Source organism: Chinchilla lanigera, unplaced genomic scaffold (genome assembly GCF_000276665.1).
Source record: "Chinchilla lanigera isolate Chin_1 unplaced genomic scaffold, ChiLan1.0 scaffold00101, whole genome shotgun sequence".
NCBI classification, from domain to species: domain Eukaryota; kingdom Metazoa; phylum Chordata; class Mammalia; order Rodentia; family Chinchillidae; genus Chinchilla; species Chinchilla lanigera.
This window is the reverse complement of record NW_004955502.1, coordinates 3,020,406-3,044,001: the sequence shown is the minus strand read 5'-3', so window position 1 is coordinate 3,044,001 and position 23,596 is coordinate 3,020,406. Positions and strand designations below refer to the sequence as shown.

General features: G+C 38.2%; 1 protein-coding gene across 1 annotated transcript in view; it reads left to right on the top strand.

Moving 5' to 3' along the window:
* Window positions 1-23,596, top strand: part of Znf451 (zinc finger protein 451) — a gene marked incomplete in the record, with an annotated part of 83,708 nt that overhangs the window by 43,528 nt on the left and 16,584 nt on the right. Inside the window, 7 exon segments of the mRNA XM_013505835.1 lie at window positions 5,313-5,463; window positions 7,217-7,343; window positions 12,873-13,026; window positions 13,751-13,898; window positions 18,069-19,666; window positions 21,713-21,853; window positions 23,050-23,180. Of these exon segments, the coding sequence (XP_013361289.1) occupies window positions 5,313-5,463; window positions 7,217-7,343; window positions 12,873-13,026; window positions 13,751-13,898; window positions 18,069-19,666; window positions 21,713-21,853; window positions 23,050-23,180 (2,450 nt within the window).

Here is a 23,596-nt window from a genome sequence, read left to right as displayed (position 1 = left end):
TTTTTTTGGTTTTTCTCCGGTACCGGGAACCGAACTCACGACCTTGCGCTTGCCAGGCAGGCGCTTTTGCCGCTGAGCTAAATCCCCAGCCCCGTCTGTTTAGTTTAATAAGATAAAGAAATACATTTGTTCATTATCGTGGTAGTTCTTAAAGTTGGTGTGAATAGTATTAATGCAGTGGCACCTCGATTCTCTCCATGGTTCTGGTTGTAGACAGAACTGACAAGAAAGGAATCATATTTCCCCATAGGGTCAACACTGAACCTAACCACTGAATTTGGTTCAGTTCTTGGTTCTCGGTTTTCGACTAGAATCGTGGAAAGAATCAAGTTTGTGAACTGAGATAACACTGTATTTGTATTTGGGTAATTATTCAGATTTAGGCAACTAACTAGATTTGATCTATTTATAGACTTTAATTTCATTAGTAAAAAGACCAGTAAAAGTGATTAGATCTGTTTGTACCACCAGTGGTTCTTGTTGGCAGGAGTGCATGCAGGAGGCTGAGGCAGGAGTATCATTGAGTTTGAGTCCAGCCTAGACTACATAGTGAGTTCAGATCCAGGCTGAACTGCGTAGTGAGACCCTGTCTCAAAGATAAACAAAAAGAAAGAAAAAAAAGGCTTCAGTAAGGAGACTGTGTTTAAACAGATCTGGAGGACTAGGACTTACTTGTCCCTCTGTGCAGTCTGTGAAGGTGTTGGGAAAGGAGATGTCCATGTGAGACTTGTCTAAAGCAGTAAAGCACTTTGTTCATTAGTAACTCTTTGCAGACCTGAACTTCTGCAAAGGGTCTCTGGAACAGTTTTCCTCCAACTAGTAGGAAAATGCCACTGTGATAACTCCTATCTTTTCTTTTTCTCTTTTTTTTTTTTTTTTTGGTTGGTACCAGGAATCGAACTCTGGACCTGCACCACTGAACCATATCCCTGGCCCTTTTCTTATAGAATATCCACAGAGATCTTCGCTGTGGATTTAATCACCAAGAAAGTTTAATTGTGAAAACCATCAGACGTACCTGTGCATGAGATTCACCTTTGTTGAGCCCTCAGTATCTTGCCATTTTAAAGTTAGTTTGCAGGGAGCATTCCTTCATATACAGTCAAAGCATGTATTCTTATGAAAGAATTCTAGGAATTTATACATATTAGTACTTAGTAGTTGACATCTGATGGGATAGGTGTTTTGACACTTGGCCACCCCCTCAAACTGTATTTCCCTTTACAACCTCTCTGTGTTTAACAAACTCTGCTAGTCCATCTACCCCACTCCACATGTTTAAAAATACCTTCTCTAGCCAGGTGTGGTGGTGCTCGCTTGTAATCCCAGCACTCAGGAGGCTGAGGCAGGAGAATCACAGTGAATTCAAGGCCAGCCTGAACTACATAAAGAAACCTTGTCATATGAACAAACAAATTTTTTCCGTGTTTTTCTTCTTTGCCCATGAGACTAATAGACCAAGGATTGGTGAGTCAAAATGGCTGTTACATATTATGTCTGGTTGTGAGTTAAATCTGTTGTGGTTTATTCTGCATAAGGTTAGGTGCATAGCCTTCCTTGATCTTCAGGGTATTTTATTCATTCCTCTGATCCACTATGTACCCTCTGTTGGGTTGATCTGTTTATATATTTGTCTCTTCTACCACACAGAATGCTCTTGCAGGACAGAAACCAAGTTTTAACTAATTCTTTATAGTGTCAGTTCATAAAAAAACAAAACCATGCCCAGCACTGAGATGCTCAGTACAGGTTGGTTGAGTATCATTGAAATGGGCTGTGAATATTTGCATAATGAACACTGAAGTCCAGAGCTTGCCTACCCACTTTGACTTAACTCAGTTAAACAGGAATTTCACGGCACTCCAGACTGCCTTAACTATTTAGAGAACATGGCACATGGCTTTGCCTCTGGGGTGATTTCTTAAAAGTCCTTAATGTGCATTCCTTTCCCCCATGGAAAGGAAGTTTGCACTGGCTCCGTGGTGTTCCTTCAGCTGCATCACAACCAGCTGGGAGCGTTTGAGCACACGGTGCTCCAGAGATTCTTGGCCTGCGGGAGGTACCTAGGTGGACAGTGAAAAGAGAACTGTAAACTTTTATTATCTCTAAGATCACATGTAAAAATTGCTCATCTCACATGAATCTAGCACTTTCTGGTTGCATAATGGAGTGGTTGTTGCATAGGGAATAGCCCCCTTAGGGCCTGATCTCTGCCCTCCAAATTGTCAAAATATTTTGATGGATAATATTTTGAATTCTTGCTGGGCATGGTAGTGCACACCTGTAATCCCAGCACTCAGGAGGCTGAGGCAGGAGGATCATTGTGAGTTCGAGGCCAGCCTAGGCTACAAAGTGAGTTCAAGACCAGTCTGAACAGCATAGTGAGACCCTGTCTTAAAAAAAAAATTTTTTTTTGAATTCTTGAGCATCTGGTTATGTATTTCCCTAAGCAGACCAAGTGGAAATAAATGAGTTTTGTTTTGTTCTGTTTTGTTTTTTGAGACAGGGTCTTGCTGTGTAGTTCAGGCTGGCCTTGAACTCACTACATAGCCCAGGGTGGCCTTGAACTCATTGCAATCCTCCTTCCTCTGCCTCCTAAGTGCTGTGACTATAGGCATGTGCTACCACACCCGGCATTAAATGAGTTGTTTAGTTGAGTCTTTTTAGTGCTTATAAGACTTGGTGTTTGTCTCCCTTCAACTCATTCCTGGCTTGTAGATGCAGATAAATTTGAACCTGGAGTTAAATTCTGTAGGTATGGGATTTTTTTTTTTCCTTAAATAACTTTAGCTTTTGGCTTTTTTCCTGAAATAATGTAAAAATGAAGTTAGGGATCTGTTGCTACAACAGCTATTGATATACTATTGGTTTTGTAATGGGTTTTAGCCATGTGCACATGCCTGCAATCCTGGCACTCTGGGAGGCTGAGGCAGGAAGATAGCAAGTTTAAGCCCAGCCTGGGCAATTTAGTGACTTGACGAGACTCTGTCTTTAGAAAAAACTTCTAAAAGAGCTGGAATGAAACTCAGTGTGAAGGCCCTGGGTTCAGTCCCCAGTACTGCCAAAAAAAAAGAAGATTTTGGAGAGTGTGGAGATCTCTTAAGAGAGCTGTAGCTGGGAAAACTGAAGGAGTCATCATTCGGTTTAATTATTTAAAAAACAAGATTTTACCTCCTAGTATATTTAATGGACACATTCAATCTATTCCAAAGCATTCAGCTATTACAATTCAGTCATTTGATTAAAACTATTTTAAATATTTTATTTATAATTAATTTTTGACAATCCCTTTGTTGTTGTTATTTTGCTTGTGGTGCTGGGAATTGAGCCCATGGCCTAGCCCATGTTACACAAATTCTGTACTTTCGAACCATTTTCCCAAACCTGGACAGTCTTTTTTAAAGACCTTTACAGCTAACCTAGGTTGCATAAATTTAAGTATTTAATGATTTTAAACAATACTCTCTATAGTATTTAAGGAAAAAGATGTGTAAACTCTGTATTTTCCCTTTCCACTGGAAAGGTTTGTTTTCTTCCCACAGATTGTTTTTCTAACTTAATTTTTATCCAGCATCTCTATAGCTACATAAAGGTTCTGATGGGTGGAGACATCTGGTATGGATAGACAGAGTAATAACTCTGACTGCATCAGAAAGTCAAAGATGGGGCTGGAGGTGTTGCTCAGTGGTGAAGTATTTACCTAACATGGAAAAGGCCTGAGTTTCATCCCTTGCATTCAAAGAAAATTAGGGTTAGCCAGGCATGGTGTTACATACCTGTAATCCTAGCCCTCGGGAGGCTGAGGCAGGAAGACCATTGTGAGTTCAAGGCCAGCCTGAACTACATAGTGAGACCCTGTCTCAAAAACAAAACAAAACAAATGATTAGGGCTGTGCTCTTCATTATCTGAATATATTTACAATCAGTTTGATAGTTTCATGGAGATATTCTCACAGTAAGGATTACAACAGCAGAAAAGCAGTTAAAATCTTAAACATACTGAAGCCTTTGAAAATTTTAAACACTAGAGTATGTTAAGGGAATAATTTCTGTTCTAGTTAAATGCTTGGGGCCTTGGAGAAACTTATAATCACCCAGTTTTCTGTTGTACAAAATATTTTGAGGCATTTGAGTGGAACAGTCCCTAAAAGTACTAAAATAAAGAGTAATCAGAATACCAGTGTATCAGAGTCCTTCTGGCAGTTTTATAATTTTAAAAAATACGATATAACTAAGTTTTCCATCATATGTGTATGATGAGAATGAAATTTAACTAGGGCAGTTAATCATATAGGAAGTATGTGGCTGTAGAACCATGATTATTACTAAGAAGGAAAAGGATAAAGAATAAACATGGATAAACGAGTGCATAATGTTGGGGAACTGTTCAGTAGTGAAATTTTTAAAGGGGAAAGGAGAAGGGACAAAATAGGGTCAGAGGAAAGAGAGGGAGATGGCAGCAAGGAGCAGCTCCGTAGCTGCGTTTCCACTGGCACCTGTGCCACTTGACCCTCCAGGCTGGGGCTGACTGCTGCGCAGAGCACAGCACTCTGACACTTCATGCCTCTTCACTTCCCCCTCCCTGTCTGTCACATCATTAACGTGATCGTCACAGAATATCCATGTAATTTAAAATAGCTTTTAAAAAAGAATTGCAAGAGGCTGGGTGTGGTGGCGCATACCTGTAATCTCAGCACTCAGGAGCCTGAGGCAGGAGGATCGCTGCAGATTCGAGGCCAGCCTGGGCTACAAAGTGAGTTCAAGATCACCCTGAGCTGCAAAATGAAACTGTCTCAAAAAAAGGGAAAGCTCTTTGCCAATTTATTTAAATGAAATGAAGGAATAAGGGCTTGATTGTTATTTTTTTTATTTTTTTGAGACAGGGTTTTACTGTGCAGTTCAGGCTGGCCTAGAATTCACTTTGGAGACCACGCTGGCCTCAGACTCCCAATGGTCCTCCTGCTTCAGCGTCCCCCTGGGATTATGAGCACACACTACCAAAGCCTGGCAAGGGTTTGGTTTTCTAATGCATGTTATCTTCAGCATTTCTTGGCTGTTTGACTTTAATGGATTATTTTTCCCTTGAGAGAATGCTGCTTACAGGTGTTATGGGCTGCTTTTGTCCCAAATAATTTTATTTGCTGTTAGGTTATTATAACTTTTACTAAAGAGACTGTAATGACGTAGTTATGCTTAGACCACCTAGGTGATGTTATATCCAAGTTTTCATTGTTTTGTCATAATTTTGATGACCAGTCCAAAGAACAGGTCCCTGGCGTAGTAACTCTTAAACTTGTTTTCTAATCGTGCAGGACTCAAGGCAGGCACGATTAATTCTGGAACAAGAAGTTCATTTCGAAGAGGCGGTCAGATACAAAAGTCTGGGAAACCAATTTCATGTCCTATCATGCACTGTAACAGGGAATTCGACAATGGGCACCTTCTCTTGGGACATTTGAAGAGGTAAGTAGGATGTTCAGAATTGTAAATGCTGAGGGTCAAGTGAGTTGAAAGGGAATTTTTGTTGTTGTTTTGTTTTGTTTTGTTTTGTTTTTCTGCAGTATTGGGCATCAAACTCAGAGTGTAGCACATGGTAGATGAGCGCTCTACTGCTAGCTGCAAAACCCAAGCTCCCAATGTTATTTGTTAATGAGTGTGTGGCACCTCTGCCATTGTGATTACAGCTTTATAGTTAAAACTCAAGTTCTTTGTGCTATTTTGTGTAATTATCTTGATATTTAGGTTTCCTAGAAGGCTTATCGAAGTTATATTTTTCTAGTGATATTCTGTCTTGTTTATGCTGTAGCCTTTAAGTATGTATATTCCCCCAATGTCTTATAAAATGCTGAACAGACTTTACATTGAAATGTAGCTGATGGGGCTGGGGATTTAGCTCAGCAGCACAGCACCTGCCTGGCAAGCGCAAGGTTGTGAGTTCAATTCCTGGTACCGGAAAAAACAAAAAACAAAAAAAAGAAATGTAGCTGAATGAATTTTATTGATATGCAGCCCATAAATACAAATTTCAAGATACACTTAGAGATATTTGATCTGTCCTGCAGAAGCAAATACTGCATTACAAAGTAAATACTACCAGCCATCCATTGTAAGCAAAAATAATGATGAGAAATTCTATCTATGAAAGCTATTTTATCAGTTTGCTGATATTTTTCACATTAAAACATGAAAAAGTAAGTATCAGGGGAAGGTGCTACTAAGGATATTAAACATTCTCCCAGTTTTCCTTCCTGACAGTTGAAAGATAAGGAAATTGAGAGTTTGGGTCTCCACTGCCTTTTCCAGATGAGTCATTCTGCTCATGCACTATCTTTTAAAAAGTTTTCAAGGCAGTTCAAAATTATACACATCTACTAAATGGTTAAATGAACATTGAAACTATTTTAAACATTTATAAGAAATAGAAATGCCTGGTGTGGCATGGTGTTGCACACCTGTAATCCTAGCATTCAGGAGGCTGAGGCAGAAGGATCTGCGAGAGTTGAAGGCCAACCTGGACTACAAGGCCACCCTGAACTGCACAGCGAGACCCTATCTCAAAAAGAAACCAAAAAAAAAGGAAATAGAAATCTGTGAAATTGGGGCTAGGGATTTAGCTCAGTGACACAGTGCCTGCCTGGCAAGCATAAGGTTGCGAGTTTGATTCCTGGTACCGGAAAAAAAAACAACAACAACAACAAAAAAAGAAATCTGTGAAATTGTTTTTTGTTTGTGCTTTTTTTATGGTGCTGGGGGAGTAAGCCCTGGGCCTCATACATGGCAAGTAAGTGCCCTACCGCTGAAGTACATCCCCAGCCTTTGCCAGAAACCTTAACATGAAATTATTATTACCATGCTTAAAGTTTTTTGTGATCCTTATGATTATCCAAGCAAGAAGGAAAAGATGATGGACTTAATAATAGTTTTCAAGTTAGAAGTTCACTACGGTAGTTTGGCCAAAAGTGTTTTAAGTCCATTTTATTGAAGCTTGCATACTTTTATGAAACGTTAATCTAACTCTTGTTCAGTATGTGAGGGGATTATCCAGCTATTCATGTGGGAGCTATTTGATACGTCTTTACTTCGAAGAATATTAGTATCTCAGTAGAGAAGTACAAAAAGTTTTGAGTGTATATATGTTTAATTTCACATATGAAGCAAAATAGTTCATTCCCTAGAATACATATCTTCCTAAGCTTACTTCTTTTTTGCTGAATAGGTTTGATCACTCTCCGTGTGATCCAACAATTACATTACATGGACCCTTCACCAGTTCTTTTGCTTGTGTAGTATGTTATCGACAGTTTGTTACTCAGCAGCAATATAGGGAGCACCTGTTTGCTAAGGTAAGAGCATGTCCTAATAGCAGGCTTTTTTCATAAGCTTGCAATTCTAATGATGCACATAAGGATAATAATTATCATTGTCTATGGAAAATAAAATGATTTGGGACACTGACTTACAAGCAGGTAAACATAATGCTTACAAGTTAGGAGTCCTAGAGATTATCGCTGAAACCCTTCCTTTCATGGAGTTGCTTTATAAAATTAAATTACCTTGTTCGGGATGCCTTGAGTGGGTCACATGGTAAGAAATAGAACTCCATTCTTATGTCCAGTACCTGTCACTGCCCTGATTAGTAGTAATTTCTGGATTAATGCTAGTATTATGAAATAGAACTAGTATGTAAGACTGGTATTTAAGCTTTGATTAAGTGTTAAATCTCAAGGGACAGGAGTTGTTGCATAGATATGCAAATCCACATAATATAGAGCTCTAATAGGTTTTTATCATTTGATACAGATGTCTTTAATGACTTACTTACATTGCAGAAATATCTTTTGTTGTCCCTCCATGTCCATGGGCTTTGCATTAGTGTTTTTTAACAAACTGGATCAAAAATACTAAACAAAGAAATGTACGTGTATTAAACTTTTTTCCGTGCTAATATTCCCTTAACAATACAGTATTATCATATGTACTTAGTGTTTACATTGTATTAGGTATTACAAATTATCTAGAGATGATTTAATGTGAAAGGATGTCCATAGCTTACACTCAGATACTACAGCATTTTATGTAAGGGACTTGAGCATCGGATTTTGGTATCTATAGTAGATTCTGGAACCTGTTTCCCCACAAATACTGAGGGATGACTATAGATGTTTATTGTGAAAATTTTTAAAAATATTAACAAGAAGAAAATAACAGGAAGAACTCATCTGAATCTCACAGAGATAGGCAACCACTGTTAACATTTTGATACATACATTTTTAGTGTTTCTCCTTAGATGGATGGACAGACAGATATTCTTACGTAAGATACCTAAATTGTCTTACAATTAGAAATAGTGGTGTTAGAAACTTAAATGCATAAATAATTACTGAAAAAAGGGAAGAATGTTGCAAAATAACTTCATTTCCTGATTTTTTTAGTGTGTGTAAAATAGGTCACTAGTAATTCACCCTTTTTCAGAACTAGAGTTCTTTCAGTTCTTCCTTGTTTCATGCTTTATATGTTTTTCTCTATTGTAATGAGCATTTTTGTCTCTCTTGTTAATATGAATTGGTAGTTTAACCTTAAAATTAATTCTTTCATTTGTGTTCCCCAAATTTCATTAATTTTTCCATTTTTTTTCTTTCTGGGTATTACACATTCCAGGCTATTGTGCCCTGTCTTGCCTTTTCTCTAGAAGTAGACTTAACGACATTCAGCTTTTTGAGAAGCAGTTGGTAAAACAGAACAAAGACTGATGTTAGACAAACCAAGGCTCCACTGTCACTTTCATTAGATGCAAGCTCCTGGCGAGTTATTGAGCTGTGAGCTCAGTGTCTTTTTCTCTGGCGAAGTCTTATATTTGCATAGAAGATTGTTATGATGTGATACTCTATAAGGCACTTTGGGCCCAGCCCATCATCCTAACTGCATGCTTCTTGTGTATTTTTTGTTGTATTTGTTATACAGTAAACTAGTCTGCATTAGGTTAATTGTCTGTTTTAAATCAACCAGAAGAGGTCGCTAGAAGATGGCATAAGCCTCATTGTTTCCCGTACCTCAGAGTTCTGTGTTTTAAAGGTGGCATTCTCCAATGAAACCGTCAGGTTATTGATAATTTGTATTGTTTTCCTCCTCTCCCTCCCCATTTTCTTGCATTTCCAGTTTCTTCCCTGTAGACCTGCTGTTCTAAAGTACATTGTGCATATAAATTACTTAAGAGCTTTGTTAAAATGCATATTCATTTGGCCTGATGGTGCCTTAGATTCCTATTTCTAATATGGTCCTACCTGATGCCAAGGATGTTAGTCCTTGGGTAACACTTTGAGTAGCAAGTTGTTAGTGCCTTGTGACCTGAAAGACACCTGGTGGGTATTGCATCACTGGGCAGTGTCTTGCTTTTTCCCCTTTTTGTGATGGTAGTGGTGGCTGTCCTTAAGTGTGACTCAGTGAATTTTTGGGTCAGTAGGAACTCTTACACTTTATTGTTTTTAAGGGTATTGTGTCATCTAAGGTGATTTTTTTCCCGCTACACTAGCCCATCCCCCTCAGCTCTAGACCACCACTAACCTACTTTCTGTCCAATGGATTTGTCTGTTCTCAACATTTCATATCAACGGACTCAAACAAGTATGTGAGCTTATCAGGTTTTTGGGGCTTATCGATATTGTAGGCTGTATTAGAGCTTTTATTTCTTTTTATTGTCAGACAATATTTTGTGTATAGATACGAGCCACAGTTTATCAGTTCATCCCTTGATGAATGTTTGGATTGTTCTTATTTTGTTACTGTTATGAATAATGCTTCTATAAATAATCATCCAAATCTATGTGAAAATGTATTGTCATTCCTCTAATAATAATTAAGCTGCTGGGTCACATGATGCCTCTTTTAAATTTTGGCAGAGGGGCTGGGGATTTAGCTCAGTGGCAAAAGCGCCTGCCTGGCAAGCGCAAGGTCGTGAGTTTGGTTCCCGGTACCGGAAAACAAAACAAAACAAAAAAATAAATAAAATAAGTTTTGGCAGAACTGCCCATTGTCCAATACACTGCACTGTTTTAGTTTCCCATCTGCAGTGGGTGCAGGCTTCAATAATTCATATCCTGTCCAACTCCTATTACCTGTCTCTTTGAATATAGGTACCTTGTGGTTCTCCTATTTTTGGTATACAAATTTGTGTCTTCCGTTGTAATTTAACCACAGTGTGACCTATCATTTTTCTACATTTCCTGTTCTCTCTCCCAATTTGTAAAATGTGTTTGCTAATATGCCATGCTTTTGTAATAAGTATGTTTCAGTAAAATTTTATATAGAATCCTCTAGTGGTTTTACTGAGCAAATAATTTAAATAGGCTTTAATTTTTAATCTGTATATAACTCTCACTTGAACTAAAATTGTTTTATTTACTTAGTTTAAGCTCATCAAGTAGAAGAAATCTGTATAAGTGGGTGATTAGTAAATGTATTGCTGTTATTTAGAACATTCTAATGGAAATTCAGAATGTCTTCTCAGGCGTTTCTTTTTCTGTGTGGCACCTTCCTAGTTAAAACAGGAACAGGGGTTAGGAGAGGAAGTAATGAAAAGAGCACAGACTTAATAACCAAAGATACGAATCTAGATTTGAATGGTAGATTTGTCTCTCTCAGGGTGCAGCATATTTGTTGGTCAGAGTGGAGATGGCAATTGTAAGTAATGAAAACTGCATCTCATGGGGTTGTTATAAGGATTACACGGGTAAACATATTCAGAGTCCTAGTGTGGTATTTGCCCTGTACTCAGTACAGTGTAAAGGTAAATTCTCTCTCTCTGCCTGTCCCCCGTACAGCTGGTAAGCACTGTGCAGTTATTGTTATACTTGTAGTGTAATGTAAGAAGTCATAATACAATTTTTGGAGTTGTTACTCTAAAGATCATTAAGAAGTTAAATTATATCTATAATCTCACCCACATATAAATATACTTATAAACTTTTCTTTTTTAATTTCTAATTTTAGGATAGAAAAAGCACTTAACCAAGGTTGGAAACTTAAGTACCAGAAAAGACATACCCATTTGACTATATCAAAATTTGAAAAAGTAATGATAAAATGAATAGATAGATGTCTGTAAAAATAACTTAGAGAAATTAATTCCAGTAACAACAGGCTGATACAAATTGATGAAGCAGGAAAAAACAATTGGAAATAAAGCTAAAGGAAATGAGTAAGAAATCGCTTACTAAATCCAGATACCCAGATAAATGCTCAAACTCAATTGTAGACAGAAAATAGAAAATAAAATAACAATGAGTATCATCTGCTGACTGGCAAAAATTTAAAGATCCATAATGTTTGTTGCTGCCAGGCTCGCTCAGTGCTAGGGGCTACATGACTCGCTACAGCTAAAAAAAGCAATCATGCAGTGTCTTTTATTTTTTTTGTGTGTGCAGCGTCTTTTAATATTCAGATATGTATACCCTTTTGCCCTATCAGAGCCACTTCTGATAATGAGAATAAAAAATCTGTGAGCAAAGTTGTGTGTGTGTGTGTGTGTGTGTGTGTGTGTATAGATAATTTTTACTTCATTGGTGCATTTTAGATACATGTAATAACATTTATCCTAGAGAATTTGTACTACCTGTACATGATACATTTTGCTGCTTTTTTCCCATTCCCCTATCCTCCCCCTTCAATCCTTCTTCCCCTCCTTATTTATGAAAGCTTTGTTTTCATTTTTTCCTTCTTTTTTTTTCTTGGACTTTCTTTCCTTTCCCTCTCCTCCCTCCTTTTTTCCCCTTCTCATTTGGACATTTTCTTCCCATTTCCCAGTATCTATTATGCATTTTGGTCCTTATTTACACTTTCGGTTTCTCACATCAGAGAACACGTGTCTCTTTTTTCACTTAAGATTATGGTCTCAAGGTGCATCTATTTGGCTAGAAATGGCTCAGTTTTATCCTTCTTTATGGCAGAGTAATACTCCACTGTATTAAAAAAACACATCTTTATCCATTCATCAGTTGATGGGCATTTGGGCTATTTCTAAGATTTAGCTGTTACAAACTGTGCCACTATAAAGGTGTGCATATAGCCCTCTGGTTTGATGCTTTTCATTCTTTTGGGAAGATCCTAAGCAGGGGAATAGCTGGGTTAAATGGAACCTCTAATCACTGATTTCCACAGTGTTTGCACCAATCTACACTCCCACCAAAAGTGGAAAAGGGTTGCTATTTCCTACAGCCCCACCAGCATTTGTCAGTGGTTGATTTCTTGATGATGGCCATTCTTTCTAAAATGAGATGGAATCTCAGCGCCCCCCCCCCCTTTCCCGTACCAGGGATTGAACTCACAACCTTATGTTTGCCGGGCAGACGCTGTGCCACTGAGCTAAATCCCCAGCCCCCTCAGCGTTCTTTTAATTTGCATCTCTTGAATGACAAGTGATGTTGAACATTCTTTCGTACCTTTATAGCAAAGGTATATATTTAAAGATGTTTACAATAATCATTATATTTGAGGAGGATCAAAATAAAAACAGCCCTAGAAATTAATGATTGACTCAGATCCATTGGGTAAAACAATGACATTGCTCGTGCAAGTTTATTTCTATATATCTTTGTAAATGATTAAGCAGAGAGAGGGAGTTTTTTTGGAGAAAGGGTTTCTACATAGCTCAGTCTGGCCTTGAACACACTATGTAGCTCAGGATGGCCTCAGACTTGTACAGTCCTCACACCCCAGCTGTATTTGTAACATAAGTTATATTGGAGAGTAGAGTGGGCAGAACAAAAAATTAGAAAAAGTGTTTTTTCCAAGTAAAAACTAAATAGGAAAAGTTGAAAGTTGTGTTTAAAAGTATTGCGTTTAGTTGTCTATAATAAAGCTTTGTCTTACATTGTAGGAAGGTGCAGATGATGGACACAACAGCAATCTCCTTCCTCAGATGATTCAGTGTTTCGCGTGTCCAAATTGCTTCCTCCTTTTTGGCAGCAAGGATGATTGTTTGAAGCATATGTCTGGAAAGAATCATTTCCATCAGAGTTTTAAACTAGGTGGTATGTTAATAATTCTTCTGCTGAAAATTATTAAACCATTTTAATCTTTGCTAATTTATCAGACTTCTCAGATCATTCTTTTTTTAATTGTGCGTGGTCAGTATACAGAAAAATGGGTTTCCTACACATATAACACACTTTGATCAGATCACTCTTGAAATTATTCATCCTTATTGGTTTCATAACCATAAAAGTGAAAGATTTATGTTTTACTTGTTAACTATTTTGGGGTACTGGGGAATTGAACCCAGAGTCTTGCACATATTAGGCAAGCACTCTGCCACTGAACCACATCCCAGCCCTTTTTGTTTTATTTTGGTACAGAATCTTGCTAAGTTGCCCAGGCCGGGCTTGAACTTGGGATCCTCCTGCCTCAGCCTCCTTAGTAACTAGACTAACAGGAGTGTGCCATCATGCTTTAATCCTTATTACTTTTAAAAAGATTTTTAGTATTTGTACCTATTGGTAAGACTTTCATGAGTGAAGAGGAAATTGGGAAGAAAACATTTACTCAGGGTAAGATTTTTGTTATGTCCTTGATGTCTAGAAAGTTGGGGTTTCTCTGCAATTAAGACTCAAATTTTAATTTGTATATAAGGCATCCTTAATATTTAAGGCTACAAAATGGCTTCTTTTAGGTCTTTATTACATAAAAAATACCTTCTGCTTAATCCTGCTGATGGTTATTCAAATCACTTAAGTCACAGTTTATCTTGTCTTCTAGATAACAAGGGAATGGCACATCCAATACCATTTCCATCTTTTGCAAAGAAACTTTTGATCTCTCTGTGTAAAGACGTTCCTTTTCAAGTGAAGTGTGTCGCCTGCCACCAGACACTGCATTCCCACATGGAGCTCACTGCCCATTTCAGGTTTGTACAAGTCCAGTCTTAGGCTGAGAGTTGGTTTACCAGTCAGAGGAGAGGATTTAGTCAATACTTTCCTGGTCCACATTTCTCTTCTTCGACAATGAGAGTGTACATTTTCCTGGAAATCAGCCAAATCTGTGGTCATGGGAGAAGTTCGAGGTGGGGACAGTGATACTGCTGTGCAGGTGAATAGGCCAGTAGTTCTAAGCGCGAGTGTGCCATGTGTGAGATGGGGAGAAGAAGTTAGACCAGCACCTTGTCTCTAAGCGCACCTGAGTGGAATGCGTCTGTGTCTGGAAGACTGAGTCTCGGTGGAAGGCTAAATTTATCAAGTGATCAGAAAGGATTCCAGTAGGATTTCTGTTTGTCTTTACAGAGGAAGATTTTAATCATACACCAAAGTATGGAGAACAGTGTAATGCACCCCAGTGTGCTTTCCCGTAATCAACGCTGACAGTCATGTTTCATTCATACTGCTTAAATTTGAAGCAAATTTAGTAATTGGGAAGCAAATTCTAGATATCATTCTACTCATACATGCTCCAGTAAAATACAGCTCTAATGCCATCATCACACCTCAAAAAGCAAATTTTTAAATACCAAATTACCTACTCAGTTATCAGGATTTCCTGAAGACTTTGTCACATTTTTGTAGTTGCTTTGTGTAATTGTGATCAGTCTGTGGTTTGCATTTTGATGCTGTTCTGTTTTCTCCCTCGCTCTCTCAGAACGTAATAAAACTGAGGCAGCAGAATATAGTGGTTAAGAGGCTGGTTCTCCAGCTTGCATTTCGTGAGTGTCAATTTTGGCTATGTCTTTTAATTTTTTATTATTAAACATTTTAACTACAGAACTGAACAGAATAGTGTGAAGGACACCCATGCACCCATCTGCAGCTTCACTGCTTACCAACACTGCCGTTCAGATTTTTTTTTTTTAACAGTACTGGGGATTGAACTTAGAGCCTTCTCACTGAGCTATATCCATCCCCAAGCTTTTTAAAACTTTTCTTACAAGAAGGATCTTACTAAATCACCAGGTTGCTCAAGCTGGGCATGAATTTGTGGTCCTGCTGCCTCAGCCTCCCAGACTACTGGGGTTGTATGGATGCCTTTTTTTTTTAATTTATATTTCTGTGTATTGCCGACTTCCTTTATTTTTTAAGATTTTTTTTCCTTAGGTAAAGTGTACATTCATTGCAATGTGCAAATTTTAACTTTCATGGTTTTTGACAAGTGGATATGTCTATTTAGCCCACATAATAACTGAAATATATATTGCTGCGCTGTGTCCCTGGCCAGCCACCCCTGATGGCAGTCTCTGTTCTGGTAATTTTATCTTTTTGTTAACTGTATCACCTCAACAACTGCATGTAAAGGGGATTGTGTTTGCTCTTTTGTACTTGTGACGTCTGAGTTTTCTCTATATTGTTTCGTACCTTGTTTCTGTTTACTGGTGAATGATGATGTGTTACATGAATATAGTGCAGCTTGTTCGTCACATTAGGGCAGATGGACATCTCGGTCGTTTACAGTTGATAGCTGTTGTGAATAAAGCTGCTGTGAACATTTTGTACAGGTCTTTGTGAGCATAGGTTTCAAGGCTCATGTAGGACTAGGATTGCTGGGTTGTAATTAGGTGTGTATTTGTATATTTAACTTTATAGGAGACTACTGAACATTTTCCCCCAATATACATGCTTATTAACAAGCTATTGATCTTATCCTTGCGAGCATTTAATGTTGCTAACTTCATTTTAGCTATTTTTGTGTCTCACTGTGGTTTTAATATGTTTCTTTCTTGTGGGTGGGGGGGGCTGGGGAGAGTGTTTATGACTAAGGATTGAACATAGGGCTTTGTTATGCTAGGCTAGTATCCTACTATTGAGCTATGTCTTCAACCCTTTTTATTTTTATTTTGAGACAGGGTTTCATTAAGTGGCCCATGCTGGGCTTCTACTTGTGATCCTTTGCCTCAGCCTCCTAAGTAGCTGAGATTATAGTTAGTGCACCATTGCACCAGGCTAATGTGCATTTTTTGGATCAGCAGTGATGAACACTTTATGTATTTGTGGCCATTTGTTTGTATTTGTGAAGCTCTAAGGCATTTTATCTGTTTTAAAAAGTGCATTGTTTGCTGCTTTGTGAATTGGAGTTTTTTATATATTCTAAATGTGAATCTTTGTCAAATTTGTATCAAGATTATAGGACTTCCTAGAACATATGTGCTGTAGTTTGGCATGGACTCTACCCCAAAAGTGTGCAGTAAGCTCAGCACCTGCTTGTGCTGGCATTGCTGAGCTGTGGACCTGTGAGGACTGGCATGGGAGAAGGGAGGTGAGGGACCCTGTTGGGGTTCGGTACCTGCCGCACAGGGCCACAGGGCTCTGTGGTCTCATAAGGCTGCATCAGGTCTCTGAGATGCAGTGTGGTGAGGCGCGGCCCTTCTTCTCCTTCTGCTCTCTCAGAAATAATACCACCCCCTGTGTTCCGAGGAGCAGGGGCCCTTGGCTAGATGCAGCCTCTGGCCTTGAACCTCCCTGCTGTAAGCTTCACTAACCTCTCTTTTGGATGAAGTACCCTGTTTCAGTTATTTTGTTATAGCAACACAAAAGGCTGAAACCTGAGTATATTTCCCAGCCTATGGTTTTCATTCCCAAATTGTTGATTTTCTCTCTTGATGAGCAGAATCTTTTAATCTTTTTTTTTGAGACGGGGTCTCGCTATGCAGTTCAGGCTGGCCTTGAGTTCACTTTGTAGCTCAGGCTCGTCTTGAACTCACAGTGATCCTCCTGCCTCAGCCTCCTGAGTGCTGGGATTACAGGCGTGTGCCACCACACCCAGCTTCTTTTAATCCCATTGAGTGTAGTTTGTAGGCATCCTGTATTCTGAGAAACCTTGGCTAATTCTTGTTTCAGGAATATAATTTATCATATTTTTTAAACGTCTATGTTTTTTATGTTTACTTATCTTAAATTTTTATTGATTTCTTTTTAAACAACCAACATTTGATTTCACTGATGATCTTTTTCCTCCTTTCTTTGATGAGTTTTTACTATTTGCCCATTTTGTAGCTTATTAATTTCTATTTTACAATCTCAATGGGGCTGTAATTCATGTCTTACTACAGGGTGCCTTTTACCACTGGTGGTTCAAGCCAGCAGGAACATACTATTTTGTGCTTAATTCTGTTATCTTTTCCTGGCCTATTAAAGTGGAAGCTTTGATTGACTTTGGATCCTTTTGCAATATTAAATATACTAACAGGTGTAGATATCCCACTGATCACTGCCCTTTCCTAACTCTACAGATTTTAATAAAGTGTGTTTTCATTTTTATGTAGTTAAAATATTTATCTTTTCTTTCCTTAAATAATTAAACATAGAATTATCATATGACCCAGGAATTTCTACTTCTAGGAATACAGGCAAGAAAAATGAAAATACTTGGCTACACAAAAGACTTCTACATTGTTTATAGCCCTGTTGGTCATAATACTTAGTAATTGGGAACAGCTCAAATGTCCATGAACTGACAAACGAGTAAATACAATGTGGCATATCCATTCAATGGAAACCTATTTGGCCATAAGAAGGAATCACATATTGATACATGCAAGAGTCCACTTACTGTATAATTTCATACAAAATTTCAGGATAGGAAATCTTAGAGACAGAAAGTTGTAGCCTAGGGCTCAGTGATTGGTCTTCCTGAGTCTTGTTCTTTAAGTAAAAGCAAATATGGGCATGGAATATTCCTGACATAAATTTAATCTGTTCTGAAAAAGTAAATGGCAGATTGACTAGAAGCTTACCGTAGGGTTCCTCTATATCCTGTAATTAACTCAGTGTTTAATTTGCTTCTCTGATAAGGTGTTAAGGTCCTCAGTCAATGCATTTGATATTGATTTGAATGTTTTAAAGTTTACTTTAATATTTTTTAACCTTTTAGTTCTAATTTTAACCTTTTCCATATGAATTAGAAATAAAGTATAAGTGATATTAAGATAATTTGAGATAATATACTACCACTAACTCATCTGCATCTTTATTTAAAAGTATCTTGTAGAGCTTAATTTAAAAATTCCTATCATAAAAAATTGCTGTCATAAAAAGAGATGACATATTTAGAAAATACCTTTAAAGGAGTTTTTTTCTTTTTAAATCCAATTTAGGATGCGTTGTAGAAATGCTGGACCTGTAGCGATAGCTGAAAAAAGCATTACCCAAGTTGCAGAAAAATTCCTATTAAGAGGTTATTGTCCAAATTGCAACGAAGTCTTTGTGGATGAAACCAGCACCCGAACTCACAAGCAGAATTCAGGACACAAAATCCGGGTCATTAACTCAGTGGAAGAAGCAGTCTTACTTTACTGCCATAGCAGTGAAAGGAATAAATCTCCTTCTGACTTGAATTTACTGTTAGATCATCCAAAAATTTCATCACTTAAAAGAGCTGTGTCTGTTAAAGAATCTGGCTCACAGGACTGCAGTACCATTCCAAGGAAGAAGATGAGTTTAGAAGATAAAAGCCAGGAAAGGATGCTTTTTGTCCAGAAGCAAAAGTCAGTAGTTAAAACTTGGTTTTGTGAATGCAGTCAGCGGTTCCCAAGTGAAGATGCAGTAGAGAAGCATGTTTTCTTGGCAAACACAATGTGTTACAAGTGTGTGGTCTGTGGAAAGGTATGTGAAGATTCAGGAGTTATCCGTTTACACATGAGCCGGATTCATGGAGGGGCACATTTAAATAACTTTCTTTTTTGGTGTCGGACATGCAAAAAGGAGTTAAGAAGGAAAGATACTATTATGGCACATGTGACTGAATTTCATAATGGACACAGATATTTTTATGAGGTGGATGAGATAGAAGATGAAACTTTGCCGTCATCTTCTATGGTGAGTAATTTGGTTGCTAACAAGGCCCCTTCAGCTGTTACTGTTGTAGATCATTTTCTGACAAACAGCCCCCCAAGGGGTAAATGGCAGTGCCGAATTTGTGAAGATATGTTTGATTCCCAGGAAAGTGTAAAACAGCATTGTATGTCTTTGGCAAGTCACCAGTTTCATAGATACAGCTGTGCTCACTGCAGAAAGACTTTCCACAAGATAGAAACGTTACATAGACACTGCCGAGACGAACATGACAGTGAGATAAAGATCAAATTCTTCTGCGGGCTTTGTGATCTTATCTTTAACGTGGAAGAAGCATTTCTAACTCATTATAAGGAGCACCACAGCATAGATTACGTGTTTGTGTCAGAAAAAACTGAACCTTCTATTAAAACTGAGGAGGATTTTTCAGTTGTAGAGACCAGTAACCTGTTAACCTGTGGCTGCCATGAGAGTTACATCTGTAAGGTCAACAGAAAGGAAGATTATGGTAGATGTCTCCAAGTCATGTTGGATAAAGGTAAACTATGGTTTTGCTGCAGTTTGTGTTCAGCAACAGCACAAAATTTAGTTGACATGAACACTCACGTCCGTCAGATGCACAGAGACGAGAAGAGTGAAGAGCAGCAGCCGTACGTCATCAAGTGCGGCATCTGCACCAAAGCCTTTCACAATCCTGAGAGTGCCCAGCAGCACTTCCACAGGAAACACGCCTTCTTCCAGAAAGCCAGCCTGGCTCCGTTTGGACCTGAAAAAGGAAACACATACAAGTTCACTGCCAGTGCCTCACATGCAGAGGAAAAACTGAAACAAGCAGTGAGCTGTCCAAGAAATTCAGATTCGGAGAAAGGAGCCGAAGACGACTTAAGCTGCCAGATTACAGGTATGAATGTACTGCTCTGCAGACTCATGTGCTACTGTGGAAATGGACATGCATGCACCCACGTTTCTGTGACTTAGTGATCCAGCTTTGAAGGAAGAAATGGGGTAGGGTAATACGTTTCATCAGTTACTACAGCATGTGCTTCTAAGGGCTGTGTATCCCTGTTCTTCATTCATCCATTTCCTAAACATAAGGGGAGAAAGAATGTTTTGGCTTTAAGAACATATATTTTAGATCTCATTTTCTATTCTTTTACAAAAGACATTGAGATTTTGAGAGATGAAGGAAGTTGATTTTCTAAAAATCAGATATGATAGCTATTCTGGACCTTACTTATCATTTAGGTTTTCTATTACATATGTAGGTTCATTTAAAAAACAACAACAACAACAACAACAATCTGGGCCTGGCGGCACACATCGGTAATCCCTGCACTCTGGAAGGCTAAGGGGGAAGATCACAAGTTCAAACCCAGCCTGGGCATCTCAGTGACTTAGCAAGACCCCATCTCAAAATAAAAATAAAAGGCTTGGGGTGTGGCTCAGTGCTAAGGTCCTGAATTTAGTCCCCAAGGACTGAGAAAACAAAACAAGAACAAACAAAAAGCCAGATGGATTCTTTTTATATATATTTGGCCTTATTCTTTAAGTATTAAAAATCTTAAAAATAATTTCAGCATTTGTGTATTTTTATGATTTACTTGGAAACAGAGATTTAGCAGAGAGTTAAATAGCAATTAGAAATAGAGTTAAAAGTGACAGCAGGAGACAAATTGAAGCATGAATCCCTTTATACTTTCTCTGGACTTTCCTTCTAATGCCTGAATTAAGTAGTTAATGTAATATTTTTGTCTTATGTAGAAGTTTAATTTTTTAGCCTGTTAATTTTAATTCTATACCCTTTTAAACAAACATTTACTCCTAGTGAGTTCTGTGCATTGTAGAGACAACCAGAATATGAAACTCATGCTAATAAAATATTTTAATGAATCATTGAGTTTTTGTTTATTTTTACTTATTTTTTTTTAATACGTATTTTGAATTGGAGTCTTGCTGTATAGCCCAGGCCTGTCTCAAGCTTGTATGCTTAGGAGCCCTTCCTGCCTCAGCCTCCTGAGTGGCCAGGACTACAGGTGTGCCCCGCATACCCAGCTAAGACCTGTTGGTGTTTACAGGCTTACTCTGTAACACACAGATTCAGCATCACCTTCAGTCACGGCATGTTTTTACTGAGAATGGGTTAAATCGTGTACTGTCATCAGCTCTAGTGCTTCAAACAGTGAGGCAGTGGGTATATGATATCATGTTATGTTTGTCTTTTGCTCTTTTCCTTTCCACAACTGGAAGCTTTAAAGCCTTGTCAGCATGGAAAGGATGAAGTAAGGGAAGGGGGAGGCAGAAAGAGAGCTGGAGAATGGGGTAAGGTGAGAGAAGAGCACAAGAGGACAAGTGAGGGCACGTTCACGGTGCTCCTGTGCCTTCCGCACCTCGTCCATCACCACTTCACAGCAGCAGGGGTGCAGGTCATCCTGCTTCGCTTCTGAGGGTCTTTAATCACAGAGCTGGAGGGCTGCTAGTAAATCCGTCTAGATTAGAACAAGAAGCAAATTCTGGTTTCACAGGTAACTTTGAAATTTTGTTTTGATGGGTGGTACAAGTTCTTGGTTATTTGAAATTAAAACTATTCCTTTTATAAGTGACTTTTCAAAAAACTTTTTATAGCTCATTGGCAACAAGCACCTGCCTGGCAAGCGAAAGGTGCTGAGTTCAGTTTCCAGCACGTACATAAATAAATACATATATACATACATGCTTTATGACAAAGGCAGATAGTTTATACAAGGATGTATAGTTAAATATGAAATACTGTGACTTTTAAATCTAAGTATTAACTGTCATATACACAGATTTCATAAAGTCTAGATAGATAAGAATAACATGCAAAATTCATATTTTTGCATATGAGGCCTCTGTATTTTAGACTTGAGAAATTAAATGTTTTTAGCAAAGTCTTACTGAACTTACATTAATGTTTCTGTGTTCTCAGAGGAAGAAGTTGAGCTTCCAGATTTGGATTACTTGCGAACCATGACTCATATAGTCTTTGTAGATTTTGATAATTGGTCCAACTTCTTTGGTCATCTACCAGGACATCTTAACCAAGGAACATTTATTTGGGGCTTTCAAGGTATGGTTAATAAAAAAAACATTTGAGACACCCTCTTCCCAGAATAGATTCACTTGAACCTTCCTGAATAGTTCATACAAACATAATTTGAATATTGTTACTTTGCATTACAGTTACTGTGCTAGTATATTTTTCTTTTTACATGCCTCCTTGGTTAATTTTAATGCTATTTGGTGACCCAAAGTTTGTGCATCTCCTGATACGGACTTTTAAAGGCTTTATTTGGTGCCTGTGATTTGCCTGGCACTATTGCTTGGTATAAACATGGCTACTGATTATTACTCTTGTCTCCCTTCTTAAGTACAAAGAGGCAGACTGAGAAGTTATATTTTTAAAATTTTAGCACTAATAAAAACCAGAGTTAGCATTTGAACTTTGGTTTCATTTGAACTTTGGTGTCATTTTCAGCATGCCACAACTGCCTCTGTTGTTCATCCGTGCTGCTTTTAAGTATTCAACTTCAACTAAATCCTTCAACAAACCATTGATTGGACCTAGGGCAACGGATTCCTTGGCTTACAGACATTTACTATAGGGAGAACCTGATATAGTTCCTATTTGAGGAAACAGCCTATAAAGGACAGGATTGGGATTAAGGAGGCAAACATACAGACCTGAATAAATTGCCCAGTATAATGTTTTTTGAAGTCTAGCTGTGATGGTTCATTAGGAATTGCTTTTTTTTTTTGAGTCTGGGTCTCACTATGTAGTTCAAGATGGGCTTGAACTCAGTATGAAGCCCAAGGTGGTCTCAAACATGCAGCAGTCACCCTGCCTCAGCCTCCTAGTGCTGGAATTACAGGCATGCACTATCGTGCCTGGCTAAGAATTCTAGCTTTGGTGGTTGCCTTATCATTTCTGTCTGCTGCCTATGCTTGGCATATTTGTAACAACCACTGATTTTTGCATTCATATAGAACAGTGCCATTGAAAAAGCTTTTACACATTACTTTTGATTCTGTGCAACATTCCTATGAGTTTTAAGATAAGTAAGTAGAATGAGGAAAGTTGGTCTCCCTTCCCAGGACTGTAAAATAGCAAGGTGCCAGTGCCAGGCTGCAGTCACCCACATTCTAATCTAGTTAGGGCTTTCCTTGCAGCAAGACTGTTTCCAAATACATGTTTCTCCTTCATAATGATGTTTAGTCTTTTCCTCTTTGATGTTCACTTAAACCTATTTATTCCTAAAATAATAGGAGGAAACACCAACTGGAAGCCTCCACTCAACTGTAAGATCTACAATTACTTGAATAGGATTGGATGTTTCTTCCTTCATCCTCGATGTAGTAAAAGAAAAGATGCTGCTGATTTTGCCATATGTATGCATGTGAGTCATCGTTTCATTCAAAATCTGTGAAGCTAGGATCCACTTGGGAACTGTATGACAGAACAGATCATCCATTAGTACTGTACCAGTGCGTCTGTGTCAGGTTTTTATCACTGCTGCCAGGGCAGGGCGCAGCCGACCCTTAATTGTTGTGGAATGAATTACCAAGAGATGATGCTGTACTTGCTCTGTACAAGTACTGTACAGAGATAAAATCTGTACTTATTTTTTCCTATTTTAACACCTGAAATAGAGTGGCACCTTAGTAGTCACTTTTGGCTAGATAGAATTTGCATTTACGTCTGCCTTTTCCAGTCACCTGGAGAAACTGCTGGCCTAGGACCCACTCAATATTAAATTTTCTGCTTGAAGGCTTTTGTGTCACACTGCTATACTCCACAGGCATGTTAATTGCT